The sequence below is a fragment of the Hemitrygon akajei genome, chromosome 10, assembly GCF_048418815.1.
Source record: "Hemitrygon akajei chromosome 10, sHemAka1.3, whole genome shotgun sequence".
Classification (NCBI taxonomy): Eukaryota; Metazoa; Chordata; class Chondrichthyes; order Myliobatiformes; family Dasyatidae; genus Hemitrygon; species Hemitrygon akajei.
The window spans coordinates 149,309,722-149,328,728 of record NC_133133.1 but is presented as its reverse complement, the minus strand read 5'-3'; the positions used below and the strand labels follow the sequence as shown (position 1 = coordinate 149,328,728).

The 19,007-nt window shown below is 40.7% G+C and overlaps 1 protein-coding gene across 6 annotated transcripts in view; it reads right to left on the bottom strand.

The window, feature by feature from the left end:
* The window catches only part of tulp3 (TUB like protein 3), a 78,989-nt gene extending 66,918 nt beyond the window's left edge, over positions 1–12,071 (bottom strand). For 2 of the 6 annotated variants that reach the window (XM_073059363.1, XM_073059364.1), the window contains exon 1: positions 11,775–12,070. In XM_073059363.1, the coding sequence (XP_072915464.1) occupies positions 11,775–11,794 (20 nt within the window). In that variant the 5' untranslated portion in view covers positions 11,795–12,070. Of the gene's footprint in view, positions 1–9,810; positions 9,847–11,774 lie in introns of those variants that run through there. The other 4 variants (XM_073059359.1, XM_073059360.1, XM_073059361.1 and 1 more) reach the window with 3 other exon arrangements.
* Positions 12,072–19,007: the final 6,936 nt, after the last annotated feature.

Genomic DNA, 19,007 nt, shown 5'->3' with positions numbered 1-19,007 from the left:
AGTGTAGCTACTCATGACCTTCTCTTGACTCATGCCATGTAAGAGAATGCATGTCCTTTTTCCTGTGTAGAAAAACTGCTGTACTCTGTCGATCTAAGAAAGCACAAGTTTTATTACTTTTCTTAGACTTCACTTGTATTGGAATTATGGGGAGTTTACAATCATGATCGCCAGCTCCTGTAAGGCCCCGGGATACCAGAACACTGCCCACTGCTGTGTCTGATTTTTTCACGGCTTGTTCTGATTCTGCTCCCCTTCCCTTTAAGCTGATATGAAATATGTTGGGATGATTAGAACTGCATACCTTGCATGAAAGATGCTTCCTGCAATCTTTGATGATGCGTCCTATACACAAATAGCCACAGTAGGCATCATGCAACACACACAAAATGCTGAAGGAACTCAGCAGGCCAGAGAGCATCTATGGAAAAAAGTTCAGTTGACATTTTAGGTCGAAACCCTTCGGCAGGATTGAAGAAAAAGAGCTGAGGAGTAGACTTGGAAGGTGGAGGTGGGGGAGAGAGAAATGTCAAATGATAGGTGAAACTTGGCTGGGGAGAGATGAAGCAAAGAGCTAGGAAGTTGATTGGTGAGAGAAACACTAGGACATGGAAGAAAGAAAAAAACTGAGGGGGGGGGAGAATGAAGCACCAGAGGGAGGCAATGGGCGGGGAAGGAGATAACATGTGAGAGGAACAAAGGGAGTAAGGGAGTTGGCATTACTGGAAGTTTGAGAAATCGATGTTCATCATTTTCCTTTAGGAAGGTAATCCTCGCTACAAGCCCTTTTCTCCATCTGAGGGCACAAATCCAATCTGTGTCCACCCCCACAGAACAGACAAACCCTTTTGGCTGATGAGATCATTTCCCTTCCTTTAGTTCCAAGTTCAAGTTTAGCTTTACTTCCCACAGTGGCTAAATGATGGCAAAGCTGCTTCCTTTAGCTCTAGAATGAAGTTGTGACTTAGTTTTGTTTACATTTTGCTTATTGCCAGTGACGGAGCTTCTTGTATACAGGTAGTCCCCGAGTTACAAACGTCTAACTTACGGACAACTCATACTTACGAACCGAGGAAGGAGAACACTGTCCGCCATTTAAGTCAAATCGCGACGCCGTCCGCCATTTTAAGTCGGATCACGACACCATCCACTATTTTAAGTCGTTGCTGTTGACACCGTGTTGAGTGTTTAACTTTGTATTTGGCTTAAATTTTTCTTAGTAAGGTTTACCCTGACCCCGCCTCCCGTTCCAGTCGGCTGGTGGCGCAGTGAGATCAGCGCCGGGCTCGAGAATGGAGGTTTCCGAGTTCGATCGAGTAACAGACTGCTCTCATGCCGGGTTGATGTCGATCCAGTGACTCCCGTACCATCCATGCTGGGTTGATGTCGAGCTCACAACTTGACCTCGTAAAGAAAAAACACTGCCACCTCCAGTTTAAATTCCCACGTAGAATATTGTAAGGAAATACTGAAACCCAGCACAGCCCCCACTTGCCCCATTTAGCCTGTCTCAGTGTAGTGGTCCTTAGGACCCAACGGACCTCGGGAGCCGGCAGAGCTTGGGACCTGCCGCCCGCAGTGTTTCTATTCCATTGACGGGAAGCGATCGCGATTGAAAATAAAGTGGAAATAATAAAGCGTTTGGAAAGAGGTGAAACACCATCGGTCATTGGAAAAGCGTCAGGCTACAGTCGGTCAACGATCGGAACAATTTTAAAGGATAATGGATAAAGTGAGAATAATGGAGCATGTGAAAGGCCCTGTCCTGATGAAAGCGACAATTATTACTAAGCAACACAGTGGTTTAATTATTGGAAAACATACATTTCTTAAGTGTTTTATATGCATAGAAAGGTAAAATATATACTAAGACAAACATTTGACTAACTGACGCTAAATAATACCAGATATACTCGTTCCGACTTACGTACAAATCTGACTCAGGAACGGAACTCATACGTAACCCGGGGACTGCCTGTATTCCCAAACTCTGGATCTATTGTAATCTTTACTTGCCTTTCAATAAAATTAACAACGACAATTAAAATAGCCCTAAGGCTGTGCCTTTCTTGCAGTTCACAAGCCACCATTCTCCATCTATCCCCAAGCTTATAAGTTAGTTTCTTTATAACAGTCATATTGGCAGGCATGTCCAGCTCACACGTGTACTGCACTTCTTCCACAGCACTGCAACAGCCACTAAGAAAAAGACTGTATTTCTTGAGGGACTTCCACATCTTTAGATTTGATGGATACCCATGAAAGAGCCTTGTCCACGTAAGCAGATGTAACTTTCTGTTCATTACCAAAATCTTCCAGGAGTAAAGCCTTAGTCTTGACATATTCTTACTTAGGGTCAACATGCTGGCAACTTCTAACAAGGTCCCAGGTGACCCCTAGTATACTGTTCAAGAAAAAAAAGAGGCAGACACCAAGGCTGTCAGTCTTGCTTTCAACACTGTTTTCAAAGGCCTTTGCGATTGCATGATACTGCAATGGATCACCATCAAAGATCTCCCTTTTAGGCAATGATGAAAGGCATTGTTGTCGCGCCAATAAGGTTGTTATTTCATTTTGCATCCTCATAATATCAAAAATACTATTTTGATCTTTATCGCCTGAAACAGGAGTGTTTCCATGGCGTAAGTGAAAGACCCCATTAGCACTTTCTGCTGTTGAAATAGGTTCAGTGTGCATCATTAGCACAGGCTGCAAAGAAACACTCTAAACTACTTCATGTTTGCCAGACACTTGAGGAATGAATAAGTCAGCATTGACATTGGGTGGTTTGCTTTCCTTTGTGCCTTTCCAATATCAGAATTCATGCCTTTGGACTGTCCTGTTGCAGCACTTTTAGCACTCAACACACTTGAAGCCCTTAACACACTAACTTTAGTGATATGTGCAGCTATTTCTTACTCCAACTTAAGTTGTTCTTTCCTTTTCTGTAGCTCTTGCTCTTCCAGTGCATATTTGTCCTTCAATAATCATTGAGATGTCATTAATGCAGCTAAATCAGTCTCTGTTTTAATGCTATTAAACCTTTAATTTTGTTCAAGTTTGTGTTATGCTCCTTTTGAAGACTTTCAATTTTATTCAAAGCTTTGGTATTAAGGTTAACTTCTGTCTTGCCAGCCTCCATTTCAGAGCCATTGAAGTTCCGAAGTAATCCCATCCTATGATCTACTCGTTCACAAAATGCACCAGTGGTATTCAGTTCAATCAACACAGGCAACAAACTACCGTAGATGTCGGATTATAAGCCGCTACTTTTTTCCCACATTTTGAACAGCTTTGAACACTGCGGCCTTTACTACGGTGCGGCTAATGCATGATTTTTTTTCATGCCGCCAAAAACATTTTGCCTCGTAACAGTAGACCAATAAAATTGATGAGTAGTTCACAGAGGTCCAATGAAATTGTACGATAAATCAAGCGCACTTTCACAATTAAATTATTGTAAATCAGTCATTTGTACTCACCCTCATCAACATGGAAAACACTCGAAGAAAAGCATTGTGCTGCCTTTATGGCAGTTATTTAGTTTATAATATTTTCGCTTAGTAATTCATTTGTTAGTTAAAGTTAGAAGTGTTTTAACTATATTTGTTTTCTGTACTACATCCCGGGATGCTATGACGTCACACCCGGTTTCGCCGCGTCTTGTGGGAAAATGCCAGTTTGCGATAAACGGGAAGGCGGGGGGCGAGCGGCGGAGCCAAAACGCTGCTTTTAAGTTAAAGGCGATCAATAACTTTTCCTGGTAGGCTGCAGTATATATATTTTTTACCAGTCGTTAGGAGATATTGGAATGTTGTTCAGTAAAAAAGTATACGCAACGTATATTTAAAAGTAGCCGCGTTACAGGCACGGTTCGAAAAAAAGCATTTGCAATATGTATTTGTTTATGTTACCATATGGATTTAATTAAAAGTTTAAAAATCCTCACGTGTAATATCTTTCTGTGTAAATATCTCATATTACAACATGGGACACTTGCGGCCGAAAATCCGGTGCGGCCTAAAATCCGGTGCGGCTTGTACAAGTACAAAATTGATTTTATTTCTAAAATTAGAGCCAGCGGCTTTTAATCAGGTGCGCTGTGTAGTGCGAAATCTACGGTATTCATGTATCCACAGCACATCAACCAAACCAAACAAACAGCATTCAATTCAAATATCAGCAACTGGGACAATTTTTTTGGCACTCATGAACTTCGCAAACCACACATGTTTCAATAAAACAGAACAGCAAACCATCAGGCAAATACCACACTATCAAGCAACAGTTCCCAAAGGACAGGCAGCACTAGCCACACAAACTGTGTTCAATCAACAAATATACAGCATGAAGCAACATAAAACCATAGGTAAGTCTGCCGCTTCTGCTGCTCATGTTGCCGATGTGCTTTCTCAGTGTTGCAATGGTAGTATTCTCAGATAACTATTTGGCCTTTCTTTGTGGTCCATAGTGTTGTTATTCTTTTTCTACCAACAGGTCCAAGCAATCCTCTTCATCCAGAATGTGAAACATTGTACGAAGTAGTCCGTGCTGATGGCTTTGCCATGAACTGGTGTTTGTTTAGTATAAAAAGTATTTTGTTGACAAAATGTAATGACTAATTGAAGACAAGTTGTTCACTTGATTCATTGCAGTGACTATTTGGTTACAAATCAGATAATGCAATCTTTAGCACCACAGAATAATAGAATGTATTGTTTTGATCTCAGCTATTTCTGAAAGGGTTAAGGAGGGGAGGAAGAAACCAAACCAAACTATTCTTAACCCTAATAACTTTGTAATCAAAATGGTGTTGAGAAAGGAAGAGAGAGGGAAGGGGAACGAAGAGGAACACCGTGACTGATGAAAACACACCAGGAAACAGTGACCAAATGTGGAAAGGAGGAAGGCAAATAAAGTATTAAACTGGATTTAACATAGGCTACTGCAGTCAACTACTGCATTTCATTCAACATTTTTTGCACTTCCCCATTGAAAATTGGCTAAGAGTGGTTGTGTGTATTCATAGTCCTGAGAAATTATACAAGGTTTGTCAAATGGAACAAAACAAGTCCTGGCAGCATCTTCTGGAGAATCACCGATGTAGCACAGCACGAGTTGGGAATGCTGCCAGCATTGTGTTCAAGAATTTTGAGAAACCACAGCTCTGATTTCAATAATTAGTGATATAATAGAACTATACAAACTAGTCGAGAATAACTTAGAAGAATTTTAATCAAAATATTTTTTTTTATATATTCTAGCAAAGTTGTAAGAAGCAGATTCATAAATGGATAAATGCATGGGAGTAAGAGAAAGAGCTGGATCATGCTTGATTTGGATAGCTGCCCTGAGTTGTGTAGCCCAGATATGAAGGGCCAAACTCTGCACATTGAAGTCAGCAGCATACAGCCACAGCCTTGTCTCTGGAACGCCCTGACATGCTTTGCCAGTGGGAAAGCTGGGTGGAATGGAGCTTTATTTCCTGTTAAAGCTCTGAAGAGTTTTAAAATCTAAAATATGCAGTCATCTAGAAACCATCAGACTTGGTTAAAGAGGCTTTTATCTGTTACCTTTATCAAGGTACAGTGAAAAACTTGTTTTGCATACTATTCATACAGATCAATTTATTTCAATAGTGCATTGAGGTAGTACAAGGGAAAACAATTACAGGGTGCAGAATAAAATGCTACACAAAGTGCAGTGCAGGTACAACAAGGTAGATTGTGAGGGCAAGAGTCCATCTTATCGTACCAGACCTTATAACAGCACAGTAGAAGCTGAGCTTGAGCCTGGTAATACATGCATTCAAATTTTTGTATCTTTTGCCCCATGGAATGTTCAGGTCACTGAGGTCTTTGATTATACTGGGCTACTTTACCAAGGCAGCTAGAAGTGTAGACAGAGTCTATGGAGGAGAGTTGAAGTTGGAACTGTTTTGTTATTGTCATATGTACCTAGAAAAAAATGAAAAGCTGCCTTGCATTCTACTCATACAGTTCAGATACACTTTATTGAGGCTGCATGGAGTATGGACAGAATCCATAGAAGGGATACTGGTTTCTGATGTCCCCATCTCTATACAGGTCTTCATCTCTCTGCAGTTCTTTGCAGTCATGGCAGAACAGTTGTTATACCAAGCCATGAAGAATCCAAATAGTTTGCTTTCTATGATGCTTCACTAAAAATTAATGAGAATCATATGGTACATACCAAATTTCTTTACATTTCATATTTCTTAGGTATCACAATAATAGTAGTCTTCTTAAAGTATGTGGGAATCTCAGATTGAAGCAGGGAGTGGTTAAAAATGTCTGCAAATACTCCCAATAGCTGAACTGTGCAGATTATAAGGACACAGCCAGCTTTACCATCCAGTTGCTTTCTAGAGGTTCACTCTCCAGAGGTCTGATCTTATGTCTGCAATGGTGATTGTGGGTTGGAGGATGTTGGTGTGAGTGCCAGCATTCCAATCCCTCCAGTTCAAAACATGTAGAATGCATTAACCTCATCAGGTTGTCAACAGTGCTGCCATCTTTGCTTTGTAACCCATTATAGCATGTAAGCTCTGCCACAACTGACAGGGACTTTCTTTTAGACTAGTGTCTCTTCGCATCCCTCATAGCTTTATGGAAATTGTCCCTTGATTTCTTGTAAAAGTCAGGGTCACCTGATTTGAACGCTGCAATCCTAGACTTCAGGAGGAAATGGATCTCCCTGTTCAATCATGGCTTCCTCTTCGGTAGATAGTTCCAAACACATTTGCTGATAAACTCCATGACAGTGGTAACATATTCATCTAAGCTGGCTGCTAAGTTTTTGAACATGGACCAGTCCACTGACTCAAAGCAGTTGCAGAAAAATTTCTCAGTTTCTTCATACCAACACTGTATGAATTTATACACTGGACCCTCACATTTCAGCTTCTGTTTGTATACAGAGAGAACAAGCACTGCCTGGACTGATTTACCAAAGTCTAGACGTGGGTTGGGGTGGCTTGGTAGGCATCTTTGATCCTTGTGAAGCAACAGTCAAGGGTGATTGGGCCCCTGGTAGGACAGGAGACATGTTGGTAGCGTTCTAGTAATAGTCTAGAAGATGGTTTGGTTGAAATCACTGGCAATAATGAAGGATCTTCAGGGTATCCCATTTCTAGGAGTTTAGTTCATTGTCTGCAGACTTCATGTCTGCCTGGGGAGGGGATGTAAAGTAACTTAAGAATAGCTGAAGTGAACTCCCATGGCAGGTGTATAGGTGACACTTCAATGTTAGATATTCCAGGCTGGGTGAGCTCGAAGTCACCAAGAATGAGATACAATATGGTTGATTAAAAACTTTAAAATAGTCAACACTTAACCAAAATTGCTTTTAAAATGTACTTACTTTCTCTTTGCTATGTTATCTACAGCTCTGGAATTCTATTGAAATCAACAGGGTTTCCAAACCTAAAAGTGGAGTGGCATGCCATAGGTGTCTCTCCAGAATAATGCAAGACTGGTCATTGTTGTTGGTATTAATGTGGAATCCATAGGAACAAATGCAATACCATTCACCAGCGCATACACAGGCAAGGAGTCAGGATAAGGCCAAGCTGCGGTTTCCATCAAGATCATTGTTTGTAGAGATTGCTTTGGGGCCAGAGAGGGGAAGTAGGGGACAGGTTAGAGCAGTGGTTTCCAAAGTGGGCAATCTCACCCCCCCCCCCCAGGTGTGGTGGGAATTTATAAGAGGGCAATAAAGGTAAAGGGAGTGGTGTGGGTGGGGGTACTCAGTAGCAAGAGTTGCAGTTGAAGGATTATAGACTTAATTTAAGAAATTACTTACTATAAAAGCATTTGATCCTCAATGCCTCATAACTGATAACATGTCATCACCTCATCTCTTACTAACCCACCATTCTCTTAGACTTTGCTTGAAGTGCATTATAACTGTTGAAAATCAATGACACACTTCTGTATTTGGCATATAATGAGAAATCTGAAATGAAGAAATTGTATTACTTCCAGGCCCAGCCTGAGAATTATTGCCATTCTCTGCTGTAGTACAATATCAGCTAGTACGATTTCCATAGTCTACTCAGGCAGTGATGCAATTCCTGTAAATTAGGGTATGATGTTCAATAGGGTAAAGTTCAGAATCTGCACTTTTAAATGGCCTTGACGGCATTTCTCAAGCCCACAGACCAGCTGAGATATCACTGCCCCACTTTATGTACCTTCAGGCAGAGTCAGGTTTTGTCTGAACTATGATGATGTCATAACTTTTCCCTTTACTTAAACAATAGGCGATTGACTGTGGTCATTAATCCATAACAAAAATGACAGAGGCAGTCCAAATGAAAAGGAAGTGTAGACAGAATGGTGTAGAGTATCTGAAATAATGGCTTTATAGCAGCACCAAACAACAGACAACTGCCAATGTGTCCATTGAGTTCCTTTCCCAAATGAGACAATGAAGCCATCCAGGCTCCTTGAACATTTGAAGAGAATACACTCTGATAAAGCAAACAAGAACTTGACTTACGTTCATTCACTTTGTGAAAACTTTCCAAAACAAAAGCACTTCAAAACATGCTTGTCAGCACTTCATAATAAAGCAGTGATGGTTGAACAGAAGTTCTGGTCAAAAGCACAGAGAGTTAGTATATAAAGCAATTAGGAAGGTAAGTAGTATGATGTCTTGAATGCAAAAGGCATACACTTCAAAACGAAAGAAGTCTTGCTACAATTACAAGACAATACCTCAAGTATCATGATAAGCTCTGTATGTCATACCAAGTGAGGAAACAAATGTGGGAGAGCTACAATAATTTACCATCAAGTGGAAAATGACCCAGGAATAGACTATGGCTTTTGTTCTCTACAACAGGGATTACCAAATTTAGGATCATGACTTTTAGAGTACCACAGAACAAATAAGAATCTGGTGTGGATGAAGATTAGTTAATGGACAGTTAACAGGGAGTAGGAATAAGTGGGATATTTTATACCTGGGAGGCTGTGATTAATGGAATGGTGCAGGGACTGTTGCTCAGATCTGTTGCATTGCTTGGCTGGGGGGTAGCAAGTATAACATATCTAAGTCTGCAGATGATAGAAAATCAAGTGGCAGTGTAGGCTGTGAATAAATTGAAGAAAGGCTTCAGGGGACAACAAGCAGGTTGTTAGATGGGGACAAATTGAGAAATGGAATGCAATGTGGTAACATGTAAAATCTCTGTGCCCTCTTCTCATTGCTATTAGAGATCCTGTTGAGTTCCTGTGCTTTGGAGTTTCCTTAAATAAAGACCATGATGTCAGAATTCTTTCTACTCCACATCTGTAGAAGTATTTAATAACATGACTCATCTCTTTGGTCTTGAATAGACTCAGTTACTTAGAATCTCTAGCCCGCTAGGGATTCCAAAGCTTCCCAATTTATAGTGTGAAAAATGATTCATCTCCATCCTAAATGGCTGACCATTATTTTGTGATAATGACTCCTGGTTCTAGACAACCCAATAAAAGGAAATATCAAGTCCAGCTCTACCATGTCAAGCTTTTGTGTTTTAATTACATCATCACTAATTTTTTTTAAGTCTTGTAAAAACTTAATCTGTTTATATCTTCATTAATGAGAAATCACCATCCCAGAATAAATCTAGTGGACTTGCACTGGCCTCCTTCTGCTCTTTCTTTGGACAGAGACCCCTTAACTGTCTACAATACTGTATTCCAGGACTTTACCAGCTTGATCTGCAGTGGTACTACCAAGCTACATTTGACAATACACAGCAAAAACTTCCACACTGAGAACGTTCTGTACCCTTACCATCTTCAACACTCCTTCCTGTGGTCTTCATGGCACTTTGCCACCATTTCTAGTGGGTTTGTTCTGTTGGTGAAACAGGATGTAAAAAGGAATGTTGTAGAAAATGGAATATTGACTAAAAGATAGAATTTTGTAAATATGACTACCGGTAGATTAGATTGTTCCTTGTCTGGTGACTAGTTTGTCATGAGTTGTAGGTGTTTCAAGGAGGATTTTCAGTATCAACCGGAGTGGCTACACATTTTTCTTGCCCAAACCTGGTGTCTGATTTTTCTATTGTGTTTTGATTTTGTGGTTTCATACAAGTCCATGTCTACAAGGCTGTTTCAGAGAGTAATTAACAACCAACCACATTACTGTACATCTGATATTTTTTGGCAATACCAAAAAATTGATGAAATAAAATAGATGAAACATTGATGAGCCAGTCAGGTTTCTATAAAAAAAACTAATAATTTTACCACTACTGATCGCTAATATCTTAGGCAAGATTGTTTATTCAGTAACTAAATATCAACTCAACCTAAGTATGACCAGAGATTTGATTGCGAACTTCAGAAAGGGTAAGATGAGAGAACAAACACATCAGACCAATAACTCACTTAGATAATAAAAGTTTTAACAAAACAGAAACATCCCAAGTAACTCAGTAGACCAATTACAAACATTGACATCAAGATAGGTAAGATATTAAGACAGATTATTTTAAGGAATGTCCTAGGCGAGGAGGAAAGTTTAGAACCTTCAAACTTCAACAGAGCAATTAGAAATGTGCAATACGCCACAACTGTAGGGTTGATTTCAAATTGGAGATTACATACATATAGGGAGAATAGGACAATGGAAAGACCAGAAAGCAGGGATGAGAACTGTAAAATTAAAGTAACTTAAAACTGTAAACTAGTAATTAAAGGCATTGTTTTCTTTGTGCTTGTTTTTACCCTAAAAGTTGCTTTATGATTTCACAAGATATCAGAGCTTTATGATCACTGTGACATCAACTGTAATTCTGTCACCACATATGGAAATTGATTTTATCGGTTCACAATCTTAAATAATCCAGGTTATGACATGACAGTAACGTGAACAAGGTTTAAGTACTTTTCCCATTCAAATGCTATTACAACAAGCAAGTGGCCAGGCAAAAATATTATTTAAGGGGAAGCATCATTGTTCTTTACTGAATGCAATTAAAAAGATCAACTCTGGATAAATTTGAAAAACTACTGGACAGAAACTACTAAACAAAAATAACGATGGGAATGCTAACAGGAAAAAAATTGTATCTTGAGTTCTGCAGCTATTTATGCTTTAACAGCATAAAACATAATAGGTAGCTCTATTCCCTTAACTCTACAATTTGATTGACCAAATTACAAACATTAAAAAGGTCAAATTTGCAATGCCCCAGCTTTGAACAGCAGCTGATCTACAAGACAGCCATTTATTATATACTTTTAAAAGACTACTATGTATATATAAACGCACGTGTAAAGTGTTTCCATGATAGGGTACTTTTGTAAAGATCGATTATATTTGCATGAACAGATTATTTTTTTCACAATGAGCCGAATGAATGGATTTAAGTAACAATACAGCTGTCTTCTTTTTGGAAACCTACTGGAAAGCACAACGATAAACGGAAAGAGGAAATGATCCCATCTGCACCCACACCCGTCATAAATGGCACTTATCCATCAAAATAAAATAATTTCGCCCTAAAAGCCGCATCGCTTCAATAAGTGTATTTGTTGCAATCAGAAATATTGCACGCACAATAAAGTCCACATCTTCCTAGGAACTCAACTATTATTTATCGCCCAAGGTGCCGCGACCCCACACATGATGAAATATTGGGAGAGTCAGACCCCGGTGCCAACCCACCAGAAGTGAGAGCCTGGCATACACAGCTGAACAACGCACCTCCTGTCTCTACACAGTTTCCCCAGCCCTTCTCATCCTACCTCACACTGTAATAGGACATCTTTCGGCGCCGTTGCTATGGTGTCGGCGGTAGCTCCCGTCTCCCGCTCCCGACTCCGTCACTCAACGCCAACTCACTCCGGGACTGGAGCTCCGGCCGTAGCAACGCACCGTCCAACAAACACCATTCCCATTGGCCCCCTCCGTCTACCCACTCAACACGTCATCTCTTTCCATAACTGTTGATTCGTGCCGTTTTCCTATGGAAGCGGAGTTTTCAAGCAATCTCTTGATAACGTAACCAAAAGTTACCAGCAGCTCCTGAAATCACTAGCGCCTCAGGGCTGTCTGGCAGTCTGCCATGTCGTTTTGTTCCCCGCCCACGCCCACACTGCGGTTGGGAGTATTCGGCCACCGGGCTGCTACGTGCAGACGGTCTGTCTGCCTTCTGGCCGAGTGTCTCGCAGTCGGGTAGATGCAGATGTTTGGTAAACTAGATGAGCATCATGGTGTCGACTGATTTCACCCCTTACTGGTGTAATTAATACTAAAATAATGCTCAATTGGTTTGCATTTTCTCGCCATTGAAAAATGAACTGGAATCTCTCTAACCGCATTTTGAGAAGTTAAACCACCCTCTCTCAGTCTTCTGTACCCTGCCAATAGAAATGAAATGAGAAGATTAGAGAGTAACTTCTTTTAAACTCATAGCGTCAAAATCATGGAAACAAATACTCTACCCCACTGTGTTTAGGCAAACTGTCAAATACTATACTAATCCCATTTTCTAGTGCCTTCCACGTCATGGCATTTCAAATGGTCATGTAAATATTTCTTAAAAGTTGTGAGAGTGCTTCGCTCCTCCAGTCCCTCAGACAACGTGTTTTAAATTTCGATCATCCGGGTGATAAAAAAAAGTTTCCTCAAATCTCCTCTAAATCTCCCACCCCCTCCCTTTAAGGCAAAGTAAATTTCTTATCAAAATACATATATGTCACCATATACAACCGTGAGATTAATTTTCTTGTGGGCATACACAATAAATCCATATTAGAATCAATGAAGACTGCACCAACTTGGGTGTTTAACCAGCGTCCAAAAAAAACAACAAAATGGACAAATACAAAAATAATGAAATAATAATATTGAATAAGCAGTAAATATTGAGAACAAAAGATGAAGAGTCCTTAAAAGTGAGTCCATAGGTTATCAGAACATCTCAATGATAGGGTATGTGAAGTTATCCCCTTTGGCTCAAGAGCCTGATGGTTGACGGGTAATAACTGTTCTTGAAGCTGGTGGTGTGAGTACTGAGGCTCCTGTACCTTCTACCTGATGGCATCAGCAAGATATTGTACCAATAACATAAGAAAGAGCAGAGGTGAGGTCCTGCAAAATGATTTTAGGGTGGTAGGTGGAATCTCGGGATTATCTTGCCACAGGTCAGTGAGGTGAGAAATAGATATGTTGTGCAGTTCACTATGTGATGGTGCAGGAAGGAGGGCTTCGGATTTATGGATCCCTGCGCTCTCTTCCACGGCAGGTGGCATCTGTACAAACAAGATGGTTTGCATCTGAGCTGCAGGGAAACCAATAACCTTAAAGTGAGTTTTGCCAATGCTATTAAGGAGTGTTTAAACTGGAGTGGCAAGAGGAATGGGATTCACAGCAGCAAGGCAATAAATGTAGGATTGAGGGCAAGAAAGATGGTGTGACAAGTAAGATGGAAAGGAGGAACAGCAAGGCTAATAAACATGGCCAAAATGTGTTTATTTCAACGGTAGGGGCAGTATGGATAAGGAGGACCTCTACACATTCATCCTGATGGAAATGTAGTTCCAGAATACCACCCCTGAAGTGGCCATACAGCTAGCAGGTTTTATCTTTAATTGGATGGCCAGAAGTCCCAGGTCCTCTGGTAAGACCTGTAAAGGAAGACTGTGTATCTATGTTAATAAGAACTGGTGTGTGAACATTTTTGTAGTTGTGGTAATATTACTTTATATGTTGTCTATAAGTACAGTATATAGTGTGTTGTGCACCTTAGTCTGGAGGAACATAGTTTTGTTTGACAGTGTACATGTGTGTCGTTGAAGTGATGATAAACTTAAATTTGAGCACCAACTTAGATCCTGGATCAGTACATGGAATTATGATGTTGTTGCCATTATGGGGACCTGGATGTGTGAGGGGCAAGATTAATTGCTGAACATTCTTGGGTTTTGTTGTTTTAGAGGTGGAGGTATTGCACTATTGATAAGGAAGAATGGCACAGCAATATTCAGAGAGTTCATCTACAGAGTTAATTTATTAGTGGAGGTGGAATTAGCCTGATATGAATTTACTATCAGTCTCCCAATCACTACCAAGATTTGGGAGTACTGATATGCAGCATCCTACATCAAAGATTCTCACCACCCAAGCCATGCCCATTTCACTGCTGACATCAGGTAGAAGGTATAAGTGCCTCAGAACTTGCACCACCAGGTTCAAGAATAGTTACTACCCCTCAACCATCAGGCTCTTGAACAAAAGGGGATAACTACACTCATTCTATCTCTGGTGTTCCCACAACTGTTGGTCTCATTTTAAAGCCTCTTCATCTTGTTAATTCATACTCGTTATTTAATGCTATTTATATTTGTATTTGCACAGATTGTTGTTCATTGATTCTATCTTCACCTGTGTTCTATAGATTTGCTAAGTATGCCCATAGGAAAAAGAATCTCAGGGTTGTTAAGTGGTGACATGTATGTACTCGGATAATAAATTTTACTTTGAACTTTGAGTTTTTGAACTTTATGGAAACTGTAGAAACCACAGGGTTGTCATAGTGGAGGGGGTGGATTTTAACTTCATGGGTATTGATTGGGACTTCCTTAATGAAAGAAGCATTGCTGGGGCGGGATTTCTTCATGCACCAAGAGAGGTTCTTGAAATGGTATGTGGAGAGTCCAGTTAGAGGAGAGAACATACTGGATTTAGTTTTGGCAAGTGAGCCAGGATAGGTAACAGACCTGACAATGTGTGAACATTTTGGAAATAGTAACCACAATTCATTATGTTTTAAGATAGGAATGAGAAAGGATAAAATTGAATCTTGTGGAAAGTTACCAAATTCAGGAAGAACAGATTATGACAGAGTAAGAGAGCAGCTAAAGGAATTTGTTTGGAAGCATCTGCTGTCAGACAAGTCCGCATATGTTTAAAGACGAGCTGAACAGAGTTCAAGATTGGCACATTCCAGTAAGGACAAAGATGGTAAAGGAAGAGAACCTTGGATGACCTGAGGTCCTAAATTTAGTCAGGAAAGAAAAGGAAGCATACGTAATGCTCAGGCCTACTTTGTGTGAATTAGGACTGTTTTCCCTGGAACATAGGAGATTGAGGGGTGACCATGGACCAATACCCCTTAAGCAAGGGGTTTGTGGACCCAGTTTGGAAACCCCTGTGATAGAGAGATCATGAGGGACATTGATATGGTCCCAGGGAGGAGGTATTAAAACAAGGGCGTATAGATTTAACATCGGAGTGTACTTGGAATGAATCTTGAATAAAATACCTTCATAATGGTATTTTGTTCCAGAATTTCAGCACCCTCCTCACTGACTTCTCCAACAACCATCTTCTTCTTCTTCACACTGAATATAGGATGAATATTCATTTAAGACCTCAGAATCAGCTTTAATATCACTGGCATCTGTCATGAAATATGTTGTTTTGCTGCAGCAGTACATTGCTATACATAATAATTAAAAAGTTGTCCATTCAGAAACCACAACTACTTCCTCAGGCTTCGTGCACAATTTCCACTAATAGGTCCTACACTTTACCTAGTTATCTCTCACCCTTAATATATTTATAAAAAAACTTAGGGATTTTCCTACCAGTTGCCCACAGTGTTATTTCATGTCCCCCCTCCCCATCTTCACAAATGTTGTCTGTTTTCCATCATTTTCTGTGGTATCTTGGGATAAAAATCAAAGTAAGGGCTAAAAAAGGATATAAGAAGGATCTGGCTATCAAGTTGAACAAAATCCCAATAGATTCTATAGGCATATTTTAAGTAAATGAGTGGCAAAGGAGAGAATATGGACCTCTTTAAAGATCAATATGGCCATCTTTGTGTGAAACCAGAGGAAATGGGAGAGATTTTTAATTCAATTCAATTCAAGCTTAATTGTCATTCAACCACATATGAACACTCATAAATACAGCCCAATGAAACAATGTTACTCGGGGCCAAGGTGCAAAACAGTCACACATAGCACAAAGCACACACAAGATAGCAAGCACAAATGGTATCACAATCACGTAATAAGAGTCCAAAACTCACAACATTAATCCAATGTCGACTACAATAGAGCTTGTCTCCCACTGAGTGAGCGCTGGGGGGCAGCACCAACTCCAGCCCAATGGCTGCACTACACACCACCCATGGTGGAGTGCACCCGCCTCCACCCCGCCAAACCCTTGGTGACACCACGGTTTGGGGCCCAGTCGTCGCGTATACAAGATAACAAGCACATACAGACTATCAGTACAATACAAGCAGGCAAAATATAGTTGTGCATAGTCCAGATCCTTCAGTCCATTGAAATCTTCAATTGAATTGACCACGAAAGAACTTGTCTTCTGCCGAGTAAACACTGTGGGGAGGGGGGCAGGCAGCACCGACTCCAGTCCAGATGCCCAGATGCTGTGCCATGCCGCCCCCAGTGGAGCACTCCAGCTCAGATGCCTCTTTCCCGGTGGCTGTAAAACAGGCGACTCCGTGGCCTGAGGCCTTGAGTCCATTGAGTGCCACCAAAATCTGCAGTTAACCACATTGGTCAACTGGTCCCAACACATTGATGTAGTCATAAAGAAGGCAAGACAGCGGCTATACTTTATTAGGAGTTTGAAGAGATTTGGCATGTCAACAAATACATTCAAAAACTTCTGTAGATGTACTGTGGAGAGCATTCTGACAGGCTGCATCCTGTCTGGTATGGAGAGGCTACTGCACAGGACCAAAAAGAAGCTGCAGAAGGTTGCAAATCTAGTCAGCTCCATCTTGGGCACTAGCCTACAAAGTACCCAGGACATCTTTAGGGAGCGGTGTCTCAAAAAGACAACATTCATTATTAAAGACCTCCAGCACCCAAAGCATGCCCTTTTTTCACTGGTACCATCAGGTAGGAGGTACAGAAGCCTGAAGGCACACACTCAGCAATTCAGGAACAGCCTGTCTCCCTCTGCCATCTGATTCCTGAATGGACTTTGAAGCTTTGGACACTACCTCACTTTTTTTAATATACAGTATTTCTATTTTTGCACAGTTTAAATAATCTATTCAATATACATAATTGATTTACTTATTTATTATTATGTTTTATTTTATTATTTTTTTTCTCCTTGCTAGACTATGTATTGCATTGAACTGCTGCTGCTAAGTTAACAAATTTCACGTCACATGCCGGTGATAACAAACCTGATTCTGATTCTGAACAGAGCTTAATGAATATACCTCTTCAGCTTTTACTGTAGTGAAAAGGAGAAGAGCTCAGAAAATGAAGGAAATAAGTAAAGATGCCTTGGACCACATATGAATTAGCAATGATGAGATATTTGATGTCTTAAAGTGTATTAAAGAGTTAAGTCTCCAGGGAGAGGTTAATAAGTTTGAGACTTTATTCCTTGGAGCACAGGAGACTGAGAAGTAATCTTAGAGACATGTATAAAATCATGATGGGTATAGATAGGGTTGAACGCGCTCAGTCTTTTCATCAGGATTGGGGAATCAAGAGCTAATGAACATATTTTTAAGGTTGGGGGGGAAGATATAATGGGTACTTGAGGTATTGCATGTTGGAAGATCAAACCAGGGTAGAACTTATACATTGAATTTTAGGATCTAGGGTGCAAGTAGCTTGCTGAAAATGGCGTCTCAGGTGGAGACAGTGGAGGTGTCGTCATTTGGCACATTGGTCGGTGGATTGAGAACAGGAGTTGGAATATTACGTTGCAGATATATAGGGCCTCTCTTACAGTATTGTGAACAGTTTTGATCTCCCTGTTATAGAAAAGATGCTGTAAACTAGAAAGAGTGCAGAAAATATTTACCAGAATGTTGCCTGGAATTGGGGGCCTGAATTACAAAGAAAGGTTGTGTTGATTAGGATTTTATTCCCTGAAACATAGGTTATTGGGGGGGGTGACTTGATAGAGAGATAATGAGGGTCATAGATATGGTGAAAGCACATTGTTTTTAACACCTCCTCCTTCCCAGGGAAGAGGTATTAAAAACAGGGGGGGTGCGTAGGTTTAAGATCAGTGGTGTGTATTTGGAATGAATGGCAGGTGTGTTAGCAACATTAAAAAACAATCTATAAAGTACATGGATAGGAGAGGTTTAGAGAACCATTGGACAAATGCAGCAGACAGTATCAGTTCATTGGGTTACACAGTTGATATGGACAATTTGGGCCGAAAGGCCTGCTTCCAAGCAATGACTTACACTACTCCTCATAATTTAGACCTGGTATAAGTGAATTGAACTTGTGCTATACCATTCCTTGTTCAGGATTATCCTTATCCTTAGAGAGGAAATTAAGAACATGGTGGCATGGTGCGAAGACAATAACCTATCCCTCAACGTCAGCAAGACGAAGGAATTGGTTGTTGACTTCAGGAGGAGTAGCGGACCACACAACCCCATCTACATCAGTGGTGCGCAGGTGGAACAGGTCAAAAGCTTTAAGTTCCTCGGGGTGAATATCACAAATGACCTGACTTGGTCTAACCAAGCAGAGTCCACTGCCAAGAAGGCCCACCAGTGTCTTTACTTCCTGAGAAAGCTGAAGACATTTGGCCTGTCCCCTAAAACCCTCACTAATTTTTATAGGTGCACTGTAGAAAGCATTCTTCTAGGGTGCATCACAACCTGGTATGGAAGTTGTCCTGTCCAAGACCAGAAGAAGCTGCAGAAGATCGTGAACCTAGCCCAGCACATCACACAAACCAATATTCCATCCTTGGACTCACTTTACACCACACGCTGTCGGAGCAGTACTGCCAGGATAATCAAGGATAAGTCCCACCCAGTCAACACACTTTTTGTCCCACTTCCCTCCAGGAGAAGGTTCAGGAGCATGAAGATACGTACGGCCAGATTTGGGAACAGCTTCTTTCCAACTGTGATAAGACTGCTGACCAGATCCTGACCCAGATCTGGGCCGTACCTTCCAAATATCTGGACCTGACTTGCACTACCGTACTTTCCCTTTTCTGTT